At 50.5% G+C, this 24,760-nt stretch overlaps 5 protein-coding genes across 5 annotated transcripts; all 5 read right to left on the bottom strand.

Moving 5' to 3' along the window:
- Positions 1-1,235: 1,235 nt before the first annotated feature.
- HD553DRAFT_259353 (uncharacterized protein) lies at positions 1,236-1,661 on the bottom strand (the record flags this gene model as incomplete). The annotated part of the gene is made up of 1 exon (XM_046177392.1): positions 1,236-1,661. A coding segment is annotated over one exon (426 nt), but the record flags the coding sequence as incomplete, so codon positions are not given.
- Positions 1,662-8,681: 7,020 nt separating this feature from the next.
- HD553DRAFT_327358 (uncharacterized protein) lies at positions 8,682-9,557 on the bottom strand (the record flags this gene model as incomplete). Its single annotated transcript, XM_046181811.1, has 2 exons — positions 8,682-8,932; positions 8,996-9,557. The coding sequence occupies 2 exons, from the start codon at positions 9,555-9,557 to the stop codon at positions 8,682-8,684; spliced, it is 813 nt and encodes a 270-aa protein (XP_046032360.1).
- Positions 9,558-11,210: 1,653 nt separating this feature from the next.
- Positions 11,211-13,799, bottom strand: HD553DRAFT_366105 (uncharacterized protein; the record flags this gene model as incomplete). Its single annotated transcript, XM_046184094.1, has 5 exons — positions 11,211-11,943; positions 11,978-12,030; positions 12,381-12,505; positions 12,590-12,813; positions 13,252-13,799. 5 exons carry the CDS (start codon positions 13,797-13,799, stop codon positions 11,211-11,213), a joined length of 1,683 nt encoding a protein of 560 aa, XP_046032359.1.
- Positions 13,800-14,845: 1,046 nt separating this feature from the next.
- HD553DRAFT_327356 (uncharacterized protein) lies at positions 14,846-16,604 on the bottom strand (the record flags this gene model as incomplete). The annotated part of the gene is made up of 5 exons (XM_046181810.1): positions 14,846-15,081; positions 15,416-15,470; positions 15,598-15,600; positions 15,866-16,002; positions 16,061-16,604. The coding sequence occupies 5 exons, from the start codon at positions 16,602-16,604 to the stop codon at positions 14,846-14,848; spliced, it is 975 nt and encodes a 324-aa protein (XP_046032358.1).
- Positions 16,605-17,438: 834 nt separating this feature from the next.
- Positions 17,439-23,741, bottom strand: HD553DRAFT_366101 (uncharacterized protein; the record flags this gene model as incomplete). The annotated part of the gene is made up of 13 exons (XM_046184093.1): positions 23,160-23,741; positions 22,868-23,094; positions 22,130-22,655; positions 21,738-21,856; positions 21,214-21,250; positions 21,020-21,056; positions 20,287-20,452; positions 20,049-20,119; positions 19,211-19,677; positions 18,878-19,148; positions 18,497-18,514; positions 17,749-18,230; positions 17,439-17,686 (listed from the first exon to the last, which is right to left on the bottom strand). Exons 1-13 carry the CDS (start codon positions 23,680-23,682, stop codon positions 17,439-17,441), a joined length of 3,192 nt encoding a protein of 1,063 aa, XP_046032357.1. The 5' UTR covers positions 23,683-23,741.
- Between the last annotated feature and the right edge of the window lie 1,019 nt (positions 23,742-24,760).

Raw genomic sequence — 24,760 nt, 5'->3', positions numbered from 1 at the left:
AAACCTCACCCTTGAGTTGTTCCACTCCGAGCAGGCTCCCTTCAAGTGGCCCTTGGCCCGTGAATGCGATGAACCATTCACGCAACACCGTGTTTACGTAGGTGACCAGTCCGCTGAACATGTTACATGATACCGCGAATGCGTATCACCCAGTTTTACGATGCTGATCGTGGTTGTTTCACTCCAGGAAATCGTTTTACTGGCCTTGAGAGACGCCCGGGAGTGGGTCAGGCGAAACCGTCCACAAGAACTCGAGTTTCGCTCACCCAGGGAGTGAAAGTCTGCGTGATATCTATTGGTTCGCGGAGGCACTTTGGGCGGCAATGACCGAACTCAAAGTGTGTCGAGAGCACACTCCCCTCGCGTGGCCCATGGTTGTCTCCATGATTTACCGAGAGAAGATCATTCGCGCCAGGGTGGGGCGGTCAGGCTACACCGCTCAGCAGGCCAATGATTTCGTACCCCTGGTCGATCACCCGATCACATGGGACATTTTCACGCGCGAAGCCAACTGGGCGCAAGGGTATTGCCGATGCATCCACAAAGGCATGATGGACGAGGTCAACTGAATGAGGAAGTGCGTCCAGCCAGGTTAACCCCTGGGATAATATTGTCGGACTGACCACAGCTGTGTTATTTCTATTACTCAGGACCGCACGGCATTAGCGAATTATGTACGCGCGGTGACTGTTCGCGGGTAACCGCTATTCATTCGCGGGATCACGCTGGAAGTAGATTTTGGTCGTAGCTAGTCATAAGGTAGACAACACGTGTGTGACAGATTCGATACAATGTCTTGCACTCCTTGCAGCCGCGCTGGCAGCCTAAAACACAGCGTACGATTCCTCGCTCATGCCAGGCATAGTCGCCAATTCAATGGGGTCGACTTCATCCGCTCCTGCCGGTATACTGTCCTCGTCACAGTCGAAATCGGTGTCTATCGTTGACGTTCCAGCATCCTGGGTTGTCCAACGGCACCAAGATAGCCTGAACCTCTCGTGAAGTTGTACAGGGGGAGGTACGTCTTGCAAGGGCACATGACTTTCATCTTCTCTAAAGGGATGGAAGTCACGATTGAGGCCGGCGGCAAGAAGATCGAACGTTTTCAGTCGCTCCATGATGCAGCACACGGCCATAGCGGGCAAAAGTTGCCTCGGTTTTGTATGCGCTACAGGGTGTTTCAAAGAATCCCAGATGGCTGTGGGGGGGATGTTTGATGTGTTTACTATCGTGCACAACAGGTTACGTTGATCCACCAGCCAGTATTGTAAACGTGCCGCCTCCGTCCTCATCCTGGCGAGCTCTTTCATCGCACAGTCGTAATGACGGGTGGCACGCACCCCCTCTCTTATATGTGGTTGAGTCCAGAGTTCCGCTCCAAAGTGCCGTTGGTCTCTAAGGCAGGCAAAAGACTCAGAGACTGCTTCTTGATTCTCCGTCCAACGGCTTTGATCGATAAGGGGCGGTCGCTGTGCGATCGGCAGAGCCAAACGTGCCGTCTGATACTTCTTGAGAGATGTTTCAAGACCAGCGCTTCTGGCATTGAGGCCTGCTTGGATTTTAGCTCGGAGCTTGTACGACGTTCCCGGGCGCGAACAGCGATCTAACTCTTGCATCCGCGACATACAAGCCAGTTCCAGGTGGTCGAGAGCGTCTTCATAAGCCTCCCACACGGCGTTGTCTGCCGCTATCTTGCCCTCCTGACTGTCTAGCCAGATGAAGATGTCTGCGTCCCTCGGATACCGTGACTGTAAGTTGTGTTGGTTCATACAGATCAACAGATCCTTGCGGGCGTTCACCAGAGCATCGTCTGCATTGGCCCGGTGCGCAAGATGCATAAAGTGGATCACAGGATCGGTCGTCGGTTCGTTGTTTACTTGATCGAAAGCGATTCGCTTTTGTTTGCTGTCGTTCAAAGCTGACCGGTACGATGAGGCCAAGCGATAGAAGCGAGCTTGTTCCGTTCGCGCCCTACGCATGTGCAGTGTAGCAACAGAGTGACCGTTTTCTCGGGAGACTCGCTCACTATCGATCATCGTTCGGAAGAATGCCAGATCCCAGTGAGGCTTGCCATGGCTGCGAGTGAGGCTCCGGATCGTCTCCAGAGCCTCCCGCTGCATAGCTCTAGCTGATCGGAGGTTTGCTACGAGGAACCTGGCTGCATTCATGAGGCCGCGAACACGTCAGCGCCTGATTTTGAGGGTGCAATCGAGGGGACGCACCTGCGTTCGCCAGCTTGTCAGCGTTCCAGTGTTTCAACATCATCTCCAGCATTTGATGTCGGTGATACGCTGTAGCATGCCGGGATAATCCAGCCATCCGATTAGTGAAAGAGAAGAGACGTTCACACGTCTCAAAGTCTTCCAACCCCACTGCGGCGGTTATTCGCGGATGGTACTGCAGCTGGCATTCGTATGAATGGGCATATCCATGCCATGCGCCGATGTCTGGATTGGGCAAGGGAGGGACATTCAGTTGGGAGGTCTCTCCTTGAAGACATCTTCTTACTGACGAAAAGACAGCCGTGGATGAGGCTCCTGGAGATGCTTAAGCAGGGGCGCATGTGCAAATGTTTTGCTAAACGTGCAACCGATATCATATCCAACAGCGATCCGTCCGGGATAGCGATCTGCCATCCATCGCAGAAGCGCGAGCGGAAACTTGGAGTTCTCTCGCTCCTTTATCATATCAGTGTATGCGAGAACGACGCCATGTCGGCAGACCAGCGGGAACCATCCCATTGCGTCGAAGATCTTGGTTGCGGCTGGCTTCTCCAAGGCTGCATTCCAATGTGATGCACAAGGGCGAGTGTCGGGAACATCCTGAGCAGGGGTTAGAGCTGTTCGCGGTCGTGGCTGAGAGGCCTGTTTCTGATGTGTGATGGTTTGATGACTGAACGAATCAACAAAGGTGGTGCCCAGGCGGAACGACGATCGATGAATTTGGTACTGCCGAGCCGATGGATGGTGATCATGTCTCTTCAAACTGTTGTTGCCGTCCAGAGCGACACAGACTTCATACGTATCATCCGGGGGAGCTGACTCGCTACCAAAACACAGCGGGCAGTCCCACTGGCGAAGTGGGGGGCCCCTCGCAGGTGCTTCTACCGATGGACAATCTGATGGTGCTAGTACCCCGGTCATTGGTGCGGAGCGAGTCGTCAATGGTTCATCCTGAGTTGTAGGTGGAGGAGGTCGTGACAGGACCTGTTCGCGGTCGGGGTTTGCGCGCCGGAAGTCCGTATCGAACACTGTGGTTCCCCGATTCTGTAAGGAATCTGCCTGGAGTGAGAGTGATATCAGTATTATACGCTTTGTGGGGTGGGAATGGCCCTACTTCATTCTCCATAGCGGTCACGATGTCGATGTATAGGTCAACAGCAGCACTGAATTTTACGCGAAGGCCTTCGCTGTAGGCTATCTGGGAAGCGGGGCGTCCGAGCACGTTAGCAAGTTATGTATCATCCAAGCTTTGAGACATACACCTCCAGAGACGTACTTGATTGTATGTACAGATAGAGCGTACGAATGACTGTCGCGAATGCTGGGCGTGACGGAAATGTATCGTGTAGAATTCTAGGCATTTTGAGCTGAAGGCTACAGTCGGGAATTGCAGCCTAGACGGAATGTATCCTCGGCTGATGATGTGCGCAGCAATCCCGGTTGGAGTTTCTCTCCATGAATTCGGAAGCCAAACATGCGAACATTCTATTTCGCACGGTGTAAATACACGTCCCGTGGAGAGTGAGTGAAGAGACTGACCGTAAATATCGACGAGCAGAAGAGATGAGCAGCCTTGTTGTCCATCTCCCCATGGGAGGGGCGGAGTCGGTGGGGGACTGTATCTGTGGCGGTAGTAGTGAATGACAAGGACAATGAGGATTTGATCGAGGTAGACCTGTTCGCGATTGCGTTCGACGAGGTAAGACCTGGGGGGAACAGACCGCGAATGAGGTGATGTGAATGGGAGACGGTGCCCTACGGGACTGACGATTTGTTGCCACGGGTCAAAGCCTGGCTCAGTGCAGTGTTGAGCTCGTTAAGATGATCAAAATGACGAACAGGGCCGAACACGTCCTCTTGTTCAGTTGCGATGTCATTGAATCCTTCAAAGTGGTTCGTGAGGATAGTGTTCGTTTCTTTGTGAGAGGCCTGCACTCCTCTGGGCCTGCTCCCGTTTGGCCGCCAGCCGGGAAAAGAAAGAATCACACCCTCACGACTGGTAGTATTGAAAAGACTTGCACGCCCTGTTGGATAGCGAGTCGTCACCCGGAGGGGAGATGGTGTTGAAGGTGATCTAGGAGGGACGAAAGCTGAAGGTAGACTACTGTTTGGTATAATTGATGGCTTCCCTCGCTTGACCTTCGTTGGTGTTCTTGGTGGACGATCGGGAGGCATGACACAGTGGACAGAGTGGACCAGTGTCTGGATGGCATTGGGATTCGCATGAGAGTGTAAGTGCGTCTGTAACAGCGACTTTATGTAAAGGAAGAAAGTGAAGGTAGCGATACAACGATAACGTCGGGTACAGCCGAAAATGCGGATGCAGATGTTCGCGGTGTGAAGAGAGTCTCCCGCGAACACAAACCAACTGATGCGCGAACACAAACCAACTGATTGACAGGGAGTTGCAGTACATTTGCAAGGGGGACGATATGTATTGGCGGTCACATCGTGTATTTATAGGCGGTATGACAACAGGTGTTGGTGTAGTTGGTGCAGAACTTAATGAAGCAGACGTCGGTCCTCACTGAGTCGAGGGCAAAAGGAATAGTAAGAGTGAAGGAAGGAGCAAGCATTGAAATATATAAACAGATTGAGAACGACCTTACAAGCCACCCGAATACCAAACGCAATGAATCTAATGTACAACCTACCCTCGTCGGCTAAGGAGACGTCGCTGGGCCAGCTCGAGCGTCATGAGCATTCGGGCGTCATCGATGTTGCTGTGGAAAAGACTTTCTGCACCCTGTTGAACAGACTTGGTCCGACAGATAGCTTCGATGAACAGGCAGGTGAATACGCCGCAATCACTCCCGTTCTCTTGCTGCGCGACGTTCTGTATGTCGGGTGGTGTTCGTATGAATACCTATCAACCGCCAACGGAGGAACGAGGGGACAAACTCACCGGGTAGTGATACGTCCATGCTGAAGTATCCAAAGCGGTACCGCGAAGGGCATGATGAGTCTCCGCAAGCCAGCACAAGACATACTGTTCACGAGGGGTAAGGTGTAAGGTGAGCAACGAAAGGACGGGGCGTCTGGAGGGAAGACATACCGAGAAAACATCCGTGCGGGTGGCATCTTGATACCGTGCAGAGTCAACGATATATATAGCCTTCTCGGGAATGTCGATTGCAACCGCAAACCAATGTTCCCGGTTGACGTTCCAGGGCATGACAAAGAGGTTAGCTTCGAACAGGTCGATGCCATTCTAAGAAGGGATGGCGAACAAGTATGTTGTAAGTTTGAAAGTTTCAATTGACGGCGTAGTAAAAGTATTTGCTCACCTGCTCGAAGTACGGAAGTTGGGTGGGACTCCCATCTACGGCACCGAGATAACGCGCTCCCTGCTGGTATTTGGATGTGAGGATCTGTCCGATCACGGTCGGGCCGACGATCACCTTCGCGGAGCTACCGGAATGATTGGGAGCGTTGTTCGCGGGGGTGTTCGCGCGGCATTCGACCAAGTACAGATACGACTCAATTGCTGCATCGTGTAACCAGTATCCAGGCCGGAAGCGGGAGTAGAACTTCGCGGTGGGAAAGGCCGTAAGCATCGTGGCCGGCGGGTCAACGTAGTGATTAGATTGGGAGCGGCCGGGTTGCAGAGGCGGGTAGTGTTCCTCCGGATCCCAATCACGAGGCTTTGCGCTCGCCTCCATGATGGACTGAGCCTAGAATTTGTAAAAGAGAAGAGAAAAGTTTAAACGAAAGTTAACAACGCTATGGGTTCTTGAGCTCGCCTACCCTAGTCTTCAATGCGTGACTCAGTGGATCCTCGAAGCGGAAAGAGCTCGGAACGAGCGGTACTTCAGCCACCGAGGCCCGATTGTTGGCTAGTTGGGCAAGTGGGGCAGCTGGATCACGCTGACCCATGGCGGCCTGGAGGACGGGAGGTTGAGATACTTTGAGGAGGGAGGGAAGACCCATGGGAAGTGATGGAATCGGGGTCGGGGCAGGGGCTGCGATGGCCTCTCGGCGTCGTCGTTCCTCCTGTTCGGAGTACATCAGCACGGCGGCAGCTGGCGTAAGTCCCGCATCTGTATCGCGAGGAGGAAGAAGGAGATGAGATTATGAGATTAGAACAGGATGCTGCCTCATCGTTCAGAACACGTACCCATAGTATCAGCCGCTAAGGCAGTAATGACCGTTTGGTAATCTGCAAGACTGCGTGTGAGGTCGATAGGCTTCAGATACGAGGGGAGAGGAAAGTCCTCAAGTTGAGCGTGATCTCTAGACAGCCATGTCGAGCAATGTGACTTACAGGAATGGCAGAGTTGGCCGGTGCGTCTAGAGCGGCAGCGAGAGCCGAAGAGGCAGCAGCGAGCTGTTCGCGGGCAGATTGGGGAGGTTGAGGAAGGTCTCGCGTACCGGACTCCCATCCGACGGGAGGTTTGAGCCCAGCAAAAAGACGGGAGGGGATAGTTGTAGCCGCAACGGGAGGTGGCCGCGCCGCGCTGGATGTGACTACGGGAGTAGCACCCCTCTCCCGCTCTTTGCCCTTATCACGAGCGGTCAGGGCGGGGATCCTCTTGCCGCCAAGGCCACTGTTATCGTCGTCGTCGTCGTCGTCAGGCAATAGGTCAAGGCCAGTCCAGGACCAGTCAGCGGCATCGCGGAGCAAAAGATCCTCCTCAAACTGGGCCTTGTCTTCAGCAGCCTGCTGCCGGTAGTTCTTCATCCTCTCGTCGTTGCGCTTCATCCTCTCGTGGGAGTGCTTTTTGTCCAACTCATTAATAAACATGAGGTGACTCTCGTCGAGGTCCTTCATCCTCTCGTCGTGGTGCTTTTTGTCCAGCTCATTAATAAGCATGTGGTGATTGAGCGTCGTGCGAGGAGAGGGAGGATGAGGTGGAGACGGTGGAGGGGCAGATGGGCCTGCCTGGGGAAGAGGGGGCTCGTTTGGAACGAGGCGGGGCGAGGGTGTACGCGAGAGATTCAAGTCGATTCGCCCACCCGCGAACTTGTCGCGCCAGAATTTCGGACCGTTCGCGGGGACAAGTTGTGGAAATTCCTCTTGCGGACAAAGGCATGGAGAGGCGAAACAGTTACACCCGACGGATGAGAGATCATCAGGTGCATCCTGATCGGTTCCCGTCGCAGATGCGATGACGGCGGCTATGATATCAGTTGGTTTGCCTGCCAACTTGGTGATCTCTTTATCTTCTTCATTGAGGAGATCGCGGAGGGAGGAAGAGGTGGGGGTGGGTGCCAGCGTAATGCGAGCACTTTGGTCGGGGGTGACAGGGTTGGAGGAGTTGGCGGGGACAGACATGGTAGAAGTAAATGGATTTGCTGGATTAGGTTGTAATTACGAGTAGTAGATGCGGAAGGTGAGAAGGAGGAGAAAGGCAGAACATACGAGAGGGAGCGGTGCGCATGGTGTAGTATATCAAAGTTTGCGTCTTATATATGAGATATGGGCCGGGAACAGCGAGACCTCTAGGTGTCGAAGATGGAGTACAGTTGGCTGAAACGATGGCAGAGTTCTTTTGTCGTGGGATGTTTCAAGCATGCATGGTGTAATGTCTATTGTCTGGCAGAGTTGGTCTTTTGTTGTGCGAATGTAGGTTTGTTTTCTTTTTGTTTTTTACCTTTGTTATGTTTGTTTGTTCGCGGGTCATCTCGTGTTCGCGGGGAGACTTTGTTTACTGTTTGATGGGGATTGAATCATTCGCTTCGTGTTCGCGCGAACGATGCGTGGGCGCGTCTCTTAGCTTAGTAAAGCAGAGAAAAATTGTGAACCCGAGCGATTGTCAATCTCTCACGCGCGCCAGGGATAGGTGGATTCGATCGCGGTAGGAGGGTGTCACGTGATCGTCTCAAGCCCCAGGTCGCGCTATAAGCTTCGGCTCGATCAGCGCGGTGGCACAAGCGGTATTTTGTGATTGTCGGGGGGTATGTCAGAGAGTGGTGTCCTTGAAGAATCTTATTTAGGGGCGTCCCGAACATCAAGACGATTCGTTCCAGCGAGCCGCCCTCAGAAATCTGGGTGTTGCTGAACTTGCAACGATGTAATAAGACAGTCAGGCCTTCCGTTACCAGAGCTGGATATACTACTTTGTTCCTTTCCTGTGACTTCCTGATACGTCGACCAGTCGATCGTTCGTCTTGAATTGCCTGCTCGGGGCTCGATTCGGCTTTAGCTATGTAGCTACTCACTGTATGATAACAGCAGCTTGCTTGTGTGCGCGACGGGTGACTTCCAGACGAGTCAAATCTATCGTTGCAATTCTGCGAACGACTATGATAGACACAATTTAAGGGCTTTGCGCTCCCTGTGTTTCAACGAACGGTCGTCTTCGATTCTTGCCTCTATAAGCAACCCCGATCTCTGATTAAACAATCACATCTTTTCGCATCGAACGAGCAAAAGTACAAATTCAAGCCAAAGCGGCACAATCGTCGCAATCAAGTCTGCCGTTTCTTTCTGTGTGATGTGACCTGGGTCACGTTTCATCACAATTCGTCTTGCGCCTGTTCCCGATCGACATTGCCGTTGCGAGGATCTTCCGGCTGAGGGGCGGGTGTATCGGGCAAGATGTTGAACCATCTCGCACTCAAACCGATCCCGCTCAACATGGCCCATTCGGCTTGGGTGACGTCGCATGGATACCGACTCTCCCCGCTGAGTACCATGCAGATATCCGGACGAATGTCTTTCATGCCTTCTTTCGCCAGCGGCTCTGCGAAGGCCTCTTTCCAGAGACCTATTCAAGGAAAACTCCTTATCAGCACACCCGGCGATGAGGAGGGAGACTATGGGGACTTACCGTTTCGGTATGCCTGAGGCGAGTACTTGACCGGTTGGTCGATTCTGAAAGCAAGCTCGTGAATATCCCTGAGTTTTTGGACTAGGACATCGGTGCGATTGACATCCACACTTTCTCGATGTTCCTCGAACACGGCTGCGGCAAAGTCGTACCTTGGAAGGAGATTTGGTACAGAGTGAGTGTGGTCTTGAGCGTTCGTGGTCGACGGAGACGCATCGGAAAGAGATTCATCCTTATTTTCGGTATGATTGCGTTTGTACGTGGGGGGAACCACAGGACCGGATACGCGTGTATGGGCCGAGGTCAGAGTCAAGAGTTCCTGCAGAGTATCTTGATGGGCTCTTTGGTTCTCGGTGAGCAAGGACATGCCGCGGTTGGTATCCGAGGTGATGGAAGCCAAGGTCGATTGGAAGTGATCTTCCCAAGATTTGCCTGATGCTGATGATTGTATAGTCCCGCTCATATCGAGGTAGTTTGCGTAGATTGATGCTTGAGTCGGTGCCGAACGGTATCTCGCGGTATCAGCTTGTGCGGTATCCATCGATCTCGCGAGACTGCTCATAGCTTATAGCTTATATACGCGGCTCCAGGTAGCTTCTCGATGATGGCGACTCGTCATTCTATCGTGAACATTCCGCTTCCTTTTTGTACAGTTCGATATCGACGAACCACTGCAAGTCTCAGCATGTCGCGCGAGCAAGAGCAGAAACCTGACACTGCCTTTTACGTAAGACCTGTTAGTCTCCTTTGTCAGGGTGAATCGACACACGATCTTGATAGTATGACATCCTCCTGAGTCTAGTGCTGGTATGTCCCCGGCAGCGATGGTCTGCACACGCAAGACTAGTTGTACAGACAATAACATTTTCCATGATGGTTTGATCTCGACAACATCCCTCGTCTCCGATCTAGGATCTCTCCAACGAAACAGCCTTCTCCAGTGTCAATGTTGCGATGCACACGTGATATTACGGCAGTATGAGCTAGCCTCCTTTGTTTGACTGTCGAGAACCAAACATCGATTGACGGATCACGGAGAAGCTTGACCGAGTTCAAGGATATAAGCTGAACGTGATCAAGGCTAACCTATGCCAGAACAGTTCTGCGATTCTGAGCATCCTCTATTCCCTCCTCTGCATCGGTATCGATACTATTCAAGATGTCTGCTAGATTGCCTCAACATTTTGCGTATATCTCGCAGATTCAACATCTTTCCTCAAACCGATAGAACAAAGCCATCGTTCTGGGAAAAATCCACGACTTCGCTCAAGCCAAGGATCTGCGATTTGCATATGCGGAAGCGAAGCTGATAGCGCACTTTGATCCGTCGCTCCCTTCCGTTGCCGTTGATCCTGATGAGTTCATCTCTTTTCTCGACCGTAGCATTGCGACTGGAACGCTTTCCAGCAGAACTTCGGAACCCGATGACGACAATCAATCTTTTGTCAGTACGAGACGTCCATCGCTACCTCCGAGTCCGCACTCCTCGGACGCGGGAAGATGATGGCTTGGGAGACTTTAGTGGACGGCGTAGGGAAGTCGAAACATGATTCGTGTATCATATGAGATATACTTCACTGAATCTCAATACAGCTGGACTGTCATGCTATCAGACATTTGCCAGCAGGGAAGTTGCTAACAGCCACATGGCAGTATTATCAATCCTGCAGACAGAGTATCTTGTATCAGGCGGTCAGAGTCTTTATCGACTCGTGCCATAGATCGCTTCACTTGCCTTGCCTAAAGTCACATGGGGAAACGCTGCCTTAAGCAATCGATCGTTTCAGAAGATCCTAGTGATGGAAGCGGATAGCAGGGCACACAATTGCCTTGCAGATCGAGAGACGCAGGACCGGTGCGCCAGCGTTTTTTTTTCCTGAACTGTATCCATGAAATATATAAGAAGTCCCATCCACTCTCAAGGAATCTGGCGTTAGATCAAAGAGGATCGGTGAGGTGCAAATTCCTGTGACCCGGAACAACTATGAGTGCAGGTCACGCTACCACCCTCCGCCTGCTCCTTCGTGGTCCGCAGATATCATCATGCAGGGCGAGTGTGCTGCGCTGTGGTGGTGCCGTGCGAATCTCTAATGCTCACCATCCCTCAAACCATGGTGTCTTATATCGCTCATATCGCCAACTGGCTCGCAGAATTTGGGCTTCAAATCGATACTTCGATGTCAAGATTGGTAGACAAGATTTCACACTGTCTCCATCAGACATCATGATCGAAGATACAGTACCAGGGAGGCTCGTTGTCTAACTCATTTTCCCGACTTTGCGCATCGTCGGCCCCGCCAGTAGAATCGTCCTCTTCCTCCAGCGTAAATAGCCCTTCAGGATCCCCTAGCTTTTTCAACTGCTTCCATCGCTTCGCGTTGACGCTCACGATCTCGCGGGTTGACCCATTCAACACCTTCATGACTTCCGGCACCAGGATGTCCCCGCTGTGTTTGCCTAGTTTCTTTTCAAACATCGTCTGAGCAGCCACTACAGATGAAGAATCAGCTGCAACCCCAACTTGAGGGTCTACTTGTGATGAGATCTTACTCTCAATTTCAGCGATCACTCTTTGGCTATCTGCCAAGTGTTTGCGCTCCAAAAGATCGCGGCGGGATTGCCTGCACCACTTGACCCAATCTGTCAACCGGTCTCGTTCTGTTGAAACTTCGTGCTTCCCCCGGACCTTTTCCAGTATGCCGAGCATACGTATCGTTTCTTTCGCTTGCCTAATCGACAACTCTATCCGGAATTCCAGGTCAAGAGGAACAGGATCCGCAATGGCAGACGGTGTAGATACACCGTAGAAACACTGAAGGTAGAATTCCTCAAACGAGTATCCGAGAGCCATAGGAACATTTCCACTAGTACCAGTAGAGTTCCGGTCCGTGCCGCTCGATGGGTCACATCCTTGCGACTGAGGCAGTCCGATGGCCCCGTCAGAGAAGCTGGAGGTTGAATTCGATGGTTTGGTTCGCTGACTACTCATGAGGGAGAAAGACGGCAGTGGCTCGAGATGAAAAGGATATGCGCACCTATAGGATGGGACAATCACTATCAGGTCGATTTAAAAGTGCCGAGTCGCGCTAGATAATACAGTACCCACTTATTCTATATAGATCTTTTGGCTGAGAATGTTCATTAAGAGCTACGAGAGCGAGCGGAGAATGATCACGCGACAAACCCATCGTTCCTTTGTCTTCTGTTCGTCAGCGGGCGACTCGCATTAGTCGTCATAATAATGACGTGAGCTACCTGCCCATTCAAGTGCACAATATACTGTACTACACTTTGCATTAGCTCTAATTTGATCTCTTAGCAGTGATGATTCCCGGAGACGGCCTTGAGCGCCATTGAATGACCAATAACATCGCCTAGTATTCACTGCTTTTCCATGGTCAGCTCTTGATTTCGAAGGCTTAAAGCTTGTTTCACTGTTTCGAGGGTAGCAGCCTTCTCGTTTAGCAGAACAATGTAATATCACATTCTGCTGGTAGTAGTCGAAAATGTCTATCTATCACATCACAATGTCGATGGAGTGATGGATCACCATGCATCGATTGGCAGACAGGAAGAAGGTTCAGACGAGTTTACCTCCTTGAACCAGGGCCTCATTCTCCTTGACGATCCTTAGACAGTCAACCGTAGCATTTACGATGTCTTCAGGTAGCTCAGATCTATCGCGGAAGGTATCGAGATCTTCTACCATGTAAAGTCCTGGTAACTGCTCGAACTTCCACTCAGGAGCGCCGACTTGATTCAGGAATAGCCATAGGGCGCCGATAATGCAGGTCTCTTTGGAAGTACTAGTCAAGTCTCTGCAATAGGCTGAATCGAGGGCCGCTCCTGTCTCATGTCGAACTCTCTCCACATTGTGTCAGATGCCTTCGTGATTGCTACGACGCTACGGCCTGAGACTGCAGACAGTCAATCATTCGAACTGGGAGAAAGCCGATTATCAGGTGTTCTATCGCCTGTGATATGATACAGCATATAGATTCACTTGTTTTGTATCTGCCGGCGATTCTCAGTGTTCTATACGAATGACTGAGGCCGGAGGCTAGCCGAACGGATGATCATCTATGCGGGCTTTGAGTCTAGTATGTACAGTCTGAGTTCATTGGCTATTTCTCTAGTTTTCAGTGATGCGTTTGAATAGGCTTTTCAAACCAAAATCGATACCAGTACACCGAGAGATCGCGACAGCCTCTTCTTTATCTATGTCGCAAGGCCTTCCATGATATGGTCGACCGCACAGAGCGGATTCATACTGAAGCGTACGGACCGTGGTGTAAAGTCCAGCAGCATCTACGCGGTTCATCTGATGAACCTTTTCGTCCGATAGGAGCAACAATTCAACGTGAAGGCCTGCACCTCTTCCTAACCGCTCTGCAATAAGTTTCAGTAAGAAGGTGTTAAACAAACCGTAGTGAAACGGTAATAAACACTCATTGAAGACCTCAATGTCCATCTGCTTTTTCACTTTATCGGTGGTGTCTGGATCCGCCTGGATCGTGGCTGCAATTCGATCGCAATCCGTATGAAACTCTTGCCATCGCGCCGCCCGATGGCTCTCATAGAGTTTCTGCACAGCTTGTCGGACTTGTGCATCGGTCGAACTGAGAAGTGTGCGGAGTTTCTGGAACTCTTCCTCATCGATCTTCCTTTCCATCTCCCCTGAGAGGATAGCTTTCAGAGTATCGTCATCAGAAACTCCATAATATGCCATACCATCATGGGCTATGCATGGAATCGTGAGCTCTCCGTTTGCGGTCTCAACATTCAGACTCAGCAGGGAGGTCATGAAGACCGGACCGTGAAGTGAATCCGTGCCCCACCAGATTTATGGCATGAGTTCAGAAGGCATACCCGACGCCTGGAGAACCGATTTTACTACATCACTGATATTCTGTTGTTGCCTGGTCAAGTTCGAACTCTGGTTGGAGATACTGATCTGATCCACCGGTCTAGTTTTTGGATGGGTCGATTCGGCGGATACTGTGCGGCTGGAAACGACCTGACTTCTCGCGCATAACAGCACATCGCTCACAAGATATAAGCAATTCGTCTGAGAGGCAGAAGAAGAATGGGGTTCCTAGTTGCGTTCCTTTGTGTCACGCCTGAAGCACGAATTGTATCGGATCTGGAACATTCGGGTTTACTGCGGCCCGAGTAGCTATGTCTAGTACCTTCCAGGCAATGATGGTAGAGTTCACCTCTCAAGCTGTAGAGCGGATGGTAGTGATCAGCAGATCAAGTCCTCTCTGTCACGTCAATCACTTCATAGTGCTGCAATGCCACGCACGACCTACACAACAGGCAACAGGCGCCTCTTGGTGGCGAGCGACAAGGCGCGCGCTAAAGCTCCATAGCTGATCCTTGTCGCGCATGAGATGAAACACGAGCGATGGGGTATAGAGGCTTGATCACGACATTTGTGCCATTGATGATTAGTGACGATATGGTCAGATGCATGATCCCACCAGTGAGGCACCACAGACGATTATCAAATCGAACACCCAATTGAATCTAATATCTTTACAGGTTCCTAGGACGGACGAGGCCGTTGAATCCAGCATCGTTATGTGGGACAACAATCAAGGCGATCGATAGGTCGAGTGACCGTAAGCTCTTGGCTATACAATAATAATCGGATAATATCTTGTCGCCCTGCTTCGACTGATTGATGGCCCTTTGACCTTGTCATTCCACAGAAAAGCGACCAGAAGTATTCTTTTCGTCATCCCTACTTATCGGCCTGCCAACAATACATTTGAATCGGTCATGATCGACATACTGGCTCGACGTTTGAGGTCAGCACCAAAGTTTGATTTACTGCTCTCACTTTTCTTATTGCATTTGAGTAATTAGGATAGCAACGTCTTGAAGACTTGAAGCGCTGGTAACAGTCGGCGCATCTATCCAGACTGCAAATTCGTGTGGGAGGGCGTCTCGCCACGTAGCTCCACAGACTTCCCTCGAGCCTTGCTTCCTGTATCCTTCCGGAGAAGCACAGTACGTCCAGTATATGTGCGTTAAGTACTCATTGAATCTCAACCTCGCCTGCTGAGTTGTACCCACACGCGCTGTACGCGCACAGCATAATTCATCAGGCGTCGGAGAATAGGTTTGATCAGGGTAGATCTTCCAGTATTTGTCCTGGTCACGTTATATGGTATAGAAACACCGGGATTGCACGTTGTCTCGCCCGCCATCGGATCTTTTCTGCTCAAGACATTCCTAGCTGCCCGTACCGGTTTACCGGTCTGTAGTATCCAAATTCTCGCCTTTGCAAGGTTTCATTCGTAGCGTTCAAAAGTAGAAAAGATGCCCGGATGGTTGTCTCGTCTTAGCCATCCATGACGGGAACTAGCGATTGCGGGGGAATTTGCAGTGGGGCATGTCTTCAAGTTCCGATACCATTCACAACAGCAGCCTGTCCCATAATGAGCGAATACACGACTACACGAGTGGCCTGCAATATCAAAACCGACATCATGTCGATCGTTCAAAACGGAACCGCAGACTCGCCTGCTGCGATTGCGTTGTCCAGTAGCAAGTACTGATCATTTGCGCGTAGGGTTCCGCTCTGTCCGACGCACCCTCTGCAGAGATAATAGCAAACAGCCGAGATTCAAGATGCGCAAAGTTGCATACAAACGGCACGAGCGGGATATCTCTTGTACAATATGGGGGAAGGGATATTTCTACGGGAATCATTTTTGTGGCGGAATCCGAAACAGCTTTTTGTTACCAAAGTCTATACCTGCATATAAGTGTAGTACGTGGGACACACCCAAATGTATAGGATATGGTTTCCCGTTCTCGAGCCCGGCCACACAAAGCGCGCTGAAAGTCTGACGTCTTGACCATAACGATCAGGCTAGCGAAATCGTGTTTCATATGACCGTAGGGTCGATTGATGTCGGTGAATTTCTCCTGGATTTTCTCTTCATGAGCTTCGAGTATCGATTGGACGAAACTGCCAGCACCATTCTCGAGTCGGTCTATAGTAAGCGAGAGATTATCAGACATATCGTCTTTTCTGGGATCGAGATCGCTCACTGTAAGCTACATCCTCTATATGCTTCTTAGCTATTTCCTTCCAGCCGCCAGTAACCGTTCGGTCTTCATCGATAGCCGCTTCAATCGCTTTGGACTCTTGGTGAAATACGACCCAGGCCTTTGAATCAACTCTGTCCTCGTTCAGGAAATGGTTTCCGAGATTTTCCAGAGCGGCGTCAACTTGCTTTTCGATGCTAGCACGCAGAGCGTTGAAGGCGAGATACTCTTTGGGTCCAACTTCGACTCCCAGGGACCCCGTCAGGATGGCCCGATTGTAGTCGTGGCGTTTTACCCCATGATACTCTTTGTCTTCGTGAACGACTAGGCAGAATTCTTCGTCTGCGTTGCAGAAGGTGGTAGTACGAGTGGGACCTTCGATCAGAGCGCTCTGTAGAGAGGACCGCGTAGCTTCTGATTGAGCTTGTGAAGAGCTGCAAGCCTTATCCAGAATATGAGTCATGATCTTGCTGGCATCTAGATCATTTTCGGTGGGGTTGTAGCTCCCTAGGGGGCCATAGGTCATCTGATCACTGAGAGAAGGCATACCGTGTTGTCTTGATCAACTTTCGATTCGACGGTAATGTAAAAGTAAGGGAATGTTCCAAATTTGTGTTCTGCTAAATCCTTGTCACTTGAGCGTCCCCACGATCTAATTAAGGTCTGCGATGCTTATATACGTGAAAGTCATCGAGAAGCATCAAACATGGTGAGGTATTCCTTTGACGAGCACATCACGGAAGCTTGCCTATGCCGCAAGAAACGAAATCACCCCAAACTGCTATCGACTGAATGATGCCATGGATACTGGCGCTCGGCAAATAATTCGAGCATGCAGATTTGTACAAAAAGACATCCACCTGTGGTTCCGGGGCTTGAAGATCTACAGACAGTCGATCCAGGCATGCGACGTCGATGCGCGAGCTGCTTTCTAAACGGTGTGTGGCCATATTGGACCTCGTTCTCCATGGCTATTCGAGTAGAAATAGTAAAAGATTGGCTGGTAAGTCTCCATCTATTCGGCGTGTAGCACGACGGCAAGAACCATTCTCGTGATTGTTTCTATTCGCTGGAGTCTAATGCGACTTTAGTTGTTCTTGCACAGCGATCTTGAACGTGCTGAGGAGTACATCCTTTCAAGGAAGAGGGTCGACATGGTATGCACCGAACTCTCACTTCTCAGTTATCGAGACTCATATTCGAACGATGTCACACGTTACAAATTCGTTTAATACAGATGTCATGCTATTTTCCCTATCATCGGTTGTACAAGAATCTATGCATACAATCGTGGTGCCGCTGCGTCTGAAGTGTGGAGGCATTTGTAGATAGTCCGTCGACGGCTCCGAGCGCGTGTCATCTGACTGCTCTCACGAGGTCCTCAGACGATCTCATACAGAGCCTTGTCGTCGAAATCGACACCGGTAAACTGAAGCATTTCTACCTCCTTCGAGGATATCTTTCTGGGGTTTCCCCCATCCAGGCCACAAAGAACCCGCCGAACCTGTATCTCTTGACTTCTTTTCATCAGTTCAGGGATTTCTAGTACCTGGTTCTCCTGCGCACCACTACAGGTCTTCGCCTCCCACAAGGAAAAGATGTGATCGCTCGCACCTTTGCCCAGCCGATCTGTAAGGGCTCAAGTCAATGTAAATATCCCGTTAAACGATGTCGGCATAGCTTTCACTCACTGAAGGCATCATGCCAAATGGGTGTTTTCTGTTCACGTTTGACTGTTCTGTCTTTGTTGAGGGTCGCCTTGATCTTCCGACAAGCTGCATGGAAAATAATCCATTTTTCGGATTGGTCGTGCTTGTCCTGATTTGCCGTGGCATCGATAACTTGCGCGTTTATGTTGTGGTACAGAGCCTCAAGGTCGTCGACTTTCCGCTTGACCTTCTCCGTGTTGACGTCTCTGTAGATCATCTGTCTGTCATTGTGAGAGTGAACTACCGCTGGTTTGGTTTCGAGCGAAAATTCTTTTCCCTCCTCGTCGGCAAAAGTCGAGGCAAGTCCGTAATTCAATGTGCCTGCGGGGCTGACTTCCTGGCTTTCGAAGATCGAACCAGTATTGAGGAATTCCTTAAGGCTCTTGCCACAAACTTTAGAAGCAGTTTTCAAGATCGATTGGATCAGGTCGTTGAGTTCGACACGAGGTGCGGTGGAATCATTGCTGAAAGAAGACATTTGCGTTCAGACAGTTGATTGGGAAAAGCTGGATGATTCCAACGACAGAAGTTGACAAGAAAGGACAGATCGCAACTCTGTCATATGTACTGACAGTAAGGAACTGTGGCGCTTTATACACCTTTTGCGATGGTCTCAATCGATATTCGCTTTAAAATCGCTCCTTTCTCTCATCACGCACTAGGACAGCTAAGTTGCCCTGGGATCACGTCACGGAAGCTAGTAGTGATCGCGTCAGGAAAAGCAACATACCAGGCTGCGATCTGCTGACTGATATCAGAGCTTCTGAGCAGCTCATCACTTCAACTGCCATCTTCTTCATTCCTATGCGCCGTTCATAGTACTAGCCAAGTTTGTCCAAAAGCCACGTGACTATAAAGCTTCCGTGAGGTTTCGTGTATCTCTCCCATTGAATTGAGAGGAGGCAGGGTAATGACTTCGGCATAAACCTTTGCTTGTAAACTTATGAAATGAGGAGAATAACGGAAATACGATCATGGAAGACACACGTCAGATACATGATACAACAACATCTAAAGTCACTTTCACTGATACATTGCAGATTTTCACAAACGTATGACTACATCGCTGTGACGTGGGAAGCTAGATTCTGGCTGTCCTCCTCAGACATACGAGAAGTCCTGTTCATTTTCAAGGATTTTGAAAAGGGCTGTGTTGTTGAGGTCTACATCGGTATGTCGAAGAATCGCTGCCTCTCTCGGTATAAGCTGAACGGGTTTCCCTCCGGCGGGGACACCGCACAAAGCAAATTTGAATTCCGATGACATGCGCACCTGCCTGACCTGCTCGATCTCATCGTGACTGAAGCCCTTTGCACGAAGAGTCGCCCATTGAGTGAAAAGCTGGTGGCCAGCGTCTTTGCCTGCGGCGTCCTCTAGTCGTCCTGTAATAAATTGTCAACACATGAGAAGGTTCCTTTCGCCCGTCTGTCCAGGTTACACTTACTGCGCAACCAATCCTCAATAAGATCCTCCAGGTCGTTTGCCAGTGAAGATTGCGCAGTGTCGGTCGCTCGGATCGCCTTGTAATCACCTCTGTATTTCGCCCATTTCGCGGGTCCCGTACCTTGGGTGAGCTGTTCGATCGCGCTCTGGACTTTTGCGTCTCCCCGAGAACACTCAGCCTTGAACTTGGCAAGTTCTTCGGGTGTAATTTCCCTGCACATGCTGGCCAGATTGTCATACAACTCCGATGGCAAGTCGTGGTAGACCATACCATCGTGGATCAAGATCCGCTGTCCAGCCGAAGTTCCCTCTTGCTCTTCCGAGGAAGACGTTCCGAGGTCCCCCTCTGCCGCAGATTTTCCAAGGCAGAAGGTGGTCTCGTTGCCGAGAACGCTAGACAGTAGATGATCGAACGTCCCAAGTTTTTCGGAACGTTCGGTAGCGTTTTCGGCCATCCACGTAATCATGCTGCGCATATCTTCTTGCGATGAACAAATAGAATCCATTTCTCTGTTAATCGCTTGGCTATGTTGGACTGTCTGGCGGTTGGGAGTTCCTTTCGTTCATTATCGTGTCCTAAGTTTGAGCAAGGCAAAACCCGCTATCAAAGCTTTATATCCTCCCTGAGCCTGGATAGATTGTCAGAGACATCGGTGTCTCTCCTTTGTCAATCGCCATCGCTCGCGCCTCAATCACGTCACGGAAGCTGATGATCGCGTCAGATGAAACCATCTCGAGTTGACGGCGTATGGTGAGGGGAAGCCCTGAACCGCCAAGAACCTCACGGAAACCCTCGTATGCCTGTCGCAAAAGACCTTTCCTTTGATCACAGCGCTTACAGAATGGGGTGAGATGCTGTCACGCTACACAGCCTCCTTGACAACGCGAGTTGGCCCCTTTCAGACCTGAGCTAGCGAGAATGCAAGTCAGATGACGAGCCTTAGTATGGCGTCACGCTTGCTAATAACTTAATGGAATACAGCGAGACACCAGTTACATGTGATCTCTCTCGGTAGACGGTCATGTGCAACATGCTTTACTCTTTGCCAAGGTTCTGATCACGAGACAAGTTCTTACCAGTTCGACAATATCTCCCTCGATCGGAACTCGGCCGAATAGAGGAACCGATCCTTTGATATTGGCGGCCATTTGGCCAATGCGGCATTGCGAGCTAGATCGTGATTGCCTATCTCGGCCAATGGTAACGATGGCCACAGCCTTCCGACCAGCGAGACCACAAGATCTGTCCGTCCGTGATCACATCCATCGTTATGCTTCTTTCTGAGCACTGTCGCTTCCGGCTCAATAGCTGCTTGAGCGAGATCAAGGGTCCATCTTGATCTCGAAGATAGGGATTTTGTTATCGCCTACTTTGTGGAATCCGACGATGACCTTGTCAGCCTCGTACTGGTATCCAACGCAGGGTTCGCTATACCCGCAGCTGGAATATCACAGGGGAACCAGCCAAAGGAAGCTCGCCACCTTGTTTAAGCGTGGTTGTGATATATTGAGCGATCACCAATGATCATTATCGGGACCCTTTCATTTTGGAGCTGACTGCCTGACGATTTTTCCCTGCAGGACCACTTTGCTATTTATTCCATGGGCGTATATACATTATTGATGTCCGTACCGAAGGGTGTCCTCGGACTGAATCTTTACAAACGGCTCAATCAATTTCCAAGGCTTTGAGAAATCAGTTTTGACAGCCATTATCACGACGATTCCTCGACTTTAATCCATACCTCCAATGTATACCAGGTCAAGGATTGGATAGTCTGGATGAAAGGTTTCAGACGTCAAAACACACAGTCGCCAGGTGTCGTAGCTCTTGACGGCCACCTTGGCTGTTTGAACACGATGAGAGGGTCGGGTCAGACTTATCCCGGTCCAAGCAGGAAGTGCAATGGATTAGCTCTTCGAAACTGGACACCCACGAATCCAATGTATACCAGGTCAAGGATTGGATAGTCTGGATGAAAGGTTTCAGACGTCAAAACACACAGTCGCCAGGTGTCGTAGCTCTTGACGGCCACCTTGGCTGTTTGAACACGATGAGAGGGTCGGGTCAGACTTATCCCGGTCCAAGCAGGAAGTGCAATGGATTAGCTCTTCGAAACTGGACACCCACGAACTTGAACCGTCCCATCAGACCCTTGCCGTTGAAACCATCCTTAACATCATCGAGTTAGGGCTGTCGCCCTGGAGTTTTCTGTATTCAGTCTTCGTTTGCGAGGCAAATATATCCCTCCAAAGTCTAGAAGGACTCTTGCGCGGCTGCCCGGGACTGGGAATCCTTAGTTGCAGCTTGGCCGCTCCCATGAGCCGTCCACATTCGGAGAACAATTTGGAGAGCGACGCTATTCACTACTTCAAAACACTGGGCGATCTCCTTCGAGGGCCTGGATCGAATCTGAACGTCTTCGACAACCGTACGAAAGGGGCGGACCCACTTATTTTCGCCCAATATCTGGCTGTTTGTTCATCAGTACATATCGAAGGGGAATTAGGCTGGTGGCACCTCACACCCTAAAGGCTTCTCCAGTGGATGGAGCTAAGCGACCTTTGAAGGGAGATGGGTCTCGAGCAGCTATGATTACGGCAGCTTGCTTCAACCCTTGAGTCATTGCAGGAGGAAGATTGCGAACTAGTCGAGGCGGAGAAGATGGTGGCGGCAACTGCTACAGCCATCCGAGATTGAATGCAGTGTGGTTTGATCCGCTCGCTTTACGTTGTGATGTTTATTTTATCTTAGATACGCCTAGGCAGGAAGTCTCGACTGGTTCCTCTTGATCATCTACCAATCACCATCTGGTTACGTCTAAGCTCTTACAACTAGTGTTACAACATGAACAAACCAATAATATGATTAAAGCGATATACTCGTATGCCCAAGACCAGACTAGGATTCATTGCGCACAGGTTTGGGCACAGCAAAGTTTGTAATCACCAAAGCCGTCAGCGCTCAACGACAGAAAACCGACGACATCCAGGGAGACCAGTTTCAGGACTATATAAGCCTGATCCTGAGATAAACAGTATGGTGTCGCAGTGACGCGTGTATCAGACGAAGACGGGAAATCGGATCGGTAGCACAATGCACGCCGGAATCCTTCTTGTTGAGCGATTTCGGAGTGACCGATCGTCTTAGTTCTTCCCCGTGTGGTTAATCCGTCAATGTGATATCCAGCGATTTTCAACGTGTTATCGAGCGGATCGGCCACGGTATCGTGCATCAACACCAAGACAGACAAGGCAAATCCTCTCATGTATTTTTTGATGTAAAGACACTGAGATCCAAGAGATACGCAGCTGGGGGTCGGAGTGGAAGTACAACCTGGATTTGCGCTTTGTAGCGCTTCATGCGGCTCAGACGGGTATCGTCCGCGAGGACCCGAGCACGTCGTCGAGTATGATGTGACAAAGGTAGTGGACGCCTGTACAACCTACAACTGAAAGAACGACCATCTCAAGTAATAGTAAATGACGTAGAAATTTCAAGATGCGCAAAGGAAATATCGATAATACAACATGTACGGAGTAAGGACGTTCAATGGGTGCGAGAAGGTGGGACAGTGATGTAGTTTTCCAAATGGTGTGATGATCAGGCAGTCTCTCCATCCTTGATCTTGAAGAAGCCGGACTTCTCGATGTCCACCCCTGCCATTCCGAACAACGTGCCCTGAAGTGGGGACAACTGATGGGGTAGGTCTCCGACAGGCCAGCCGCATAGGGCGGCTGTGGACTCGGGGCTGATCGTGCGTCTCCAGAAATCAAGTCGCTTCTCGGGAGTGTCATGCCCCTTGACATGCAACAGCTGCAGCACATCGCGCGAGGCAAAAAGCTTCCCGCAGATCTGCGATGCCGCTTCTGCCTGCAAGCGATCTGGGATCTCGAACGGGAACATAGATCAGCATGTCTGATATGATATCCATCACCCTCCTACTCACCACAAAGTCCGTTCTTGAGCAAGGTTTTCAAATCCGAGGGGAGTTCGGTGTTGCTTTCGAGTTCGTGAACAAGGTCCTTGCATTGCTGGCGGAATTGTGGCCAGTCTGCCTGTCCAGCCAAGCTTTCGAGCATCGTCTTGATTCCTTCAGAATCCTTCCGTTGTTGCTGTCGGAATAGGTCGTACTCGCCACTGGACACCAACCTGCTCATGTCCTTAGAGAGTTTACTGATCTCCAGATCCTTTCGTTTGACGCGGGGGTACGTCCTGCCGTCATGAGCGACCTTGAACAACGTGTCATCATCATCGGTCTCGTTGGACGATTGGAGGTTTTCGTTGGACGTCGTGGATCCCGTGCCAGCCCCTGATTGATGAGACAGGCTTCTTTCGATCAGGGTTCCGACCAAGATGCTCCCCAATAATTCACGGTCAGTCGATTCGTAGGAGCCCTCTGGATAAGCTTGCTCTAGAGATTGTAAAAAAGGGCATCCGTGAGAGGAGATGGTGCTGGGAGAGAAGGGCATGATGGTTAGATGAGCGTATCGGTGGTCATTTGTATCGTAAAGTGGCCGGTTGATGATCGTTAGGGACAGGACGAGTGACTGATGAGAGACGACTGATGAGAGACGGAATTCACGAAGAACGTTGGACTAAGACCGTTTATATACTTCTCAGCGTCGAGACTCGGTTGTATGCGAGACAAGGCGTTCCTTTGTCGGTCACGTCACAGGAGCTCACTTTTTGATCGCCTCATACCGCATCATATGTTCTCACCCGTCTCGACCGATCACGCCCGCGAACCGGAGGGGCTTACTGAGCGCCATTGATCAGATTAACCACCTGATCAGGTAACAATCACGAGGCCAAGCATCCGGGTTGATCATATTGCGTATCATTTCCTTTGTTTCGATGATGTGATCGGCAGTTCTCGATCTCGTGATAATGGTGGCAAAGCGCCGTTCGTTATCCCTAGCGACAGGAACTACCGCTACACCGCCGGCATCAGAGCAATTTTCACGGATGCCCATTACGGTATGTGTACCCATTTGAGTCGCTTGTAGGGAATATATGCGGCTAGTAGCAGGGTTATTTGTGAAGGTCAGAACCCTTAAAGTGCATCCTCATGAGATCACGCTTGGCTGTTAACTTGAGATCCCTTTGACAGTGAGTGAGCACGATCAAAGGAAGTCATGTTGTCTGTCAGCAGACCCGTGAAAGATTCTTTGCTTCGCTGGCACGAACATGCTTCCGTGACGTGCTTTGCCGACGTGATCAAGTGACGTGAATTCAGGAGTCGGATGGTCATGTGTTCATTTGATATCTTTTGCTAGACTAGTACCTCACAGAGCGATGTACATCGAGGATTGTCGATCGAAGACAAATCTTCCGCTGGTCATGAGATCTTCTCCATGATCGATTGATCCCTGAGGATGTCGTGACCAGCGTGATGAGCTTACCTTCTAGATCGATCCGATAGCCCCAAAGATGAGTGTTAAGCGCGGCGCATTTTTGTTGCTGCTTCTTCTTCCATCTAAGAGGCTAGACCTAAGCTTGATCTTTCGAACAGGTACATAGAAGTTTTGCTGCAGCTTGACAGCTATG

The sequence above is a fragment of the Filobasidium floriforme genome (genome assembly GCF_021052385.1).
Source record: "Filobasidium floriforme strain CBS 6241 chromosome Unknown HD553scaffold_36, whole genome shotgun sequence".
Lineage (NCBI taxonomy): Eukaryota > Fungi > Basidiomycota > Tremellomycetes > Filobasidiales > Filobasidiaceae > Filobasidium > Filobasidium floriforme.
Note: the sequence above shows the minus strand (reverse complement) of the source record. Positions and strands in the feature narration are given on the sequence as shown.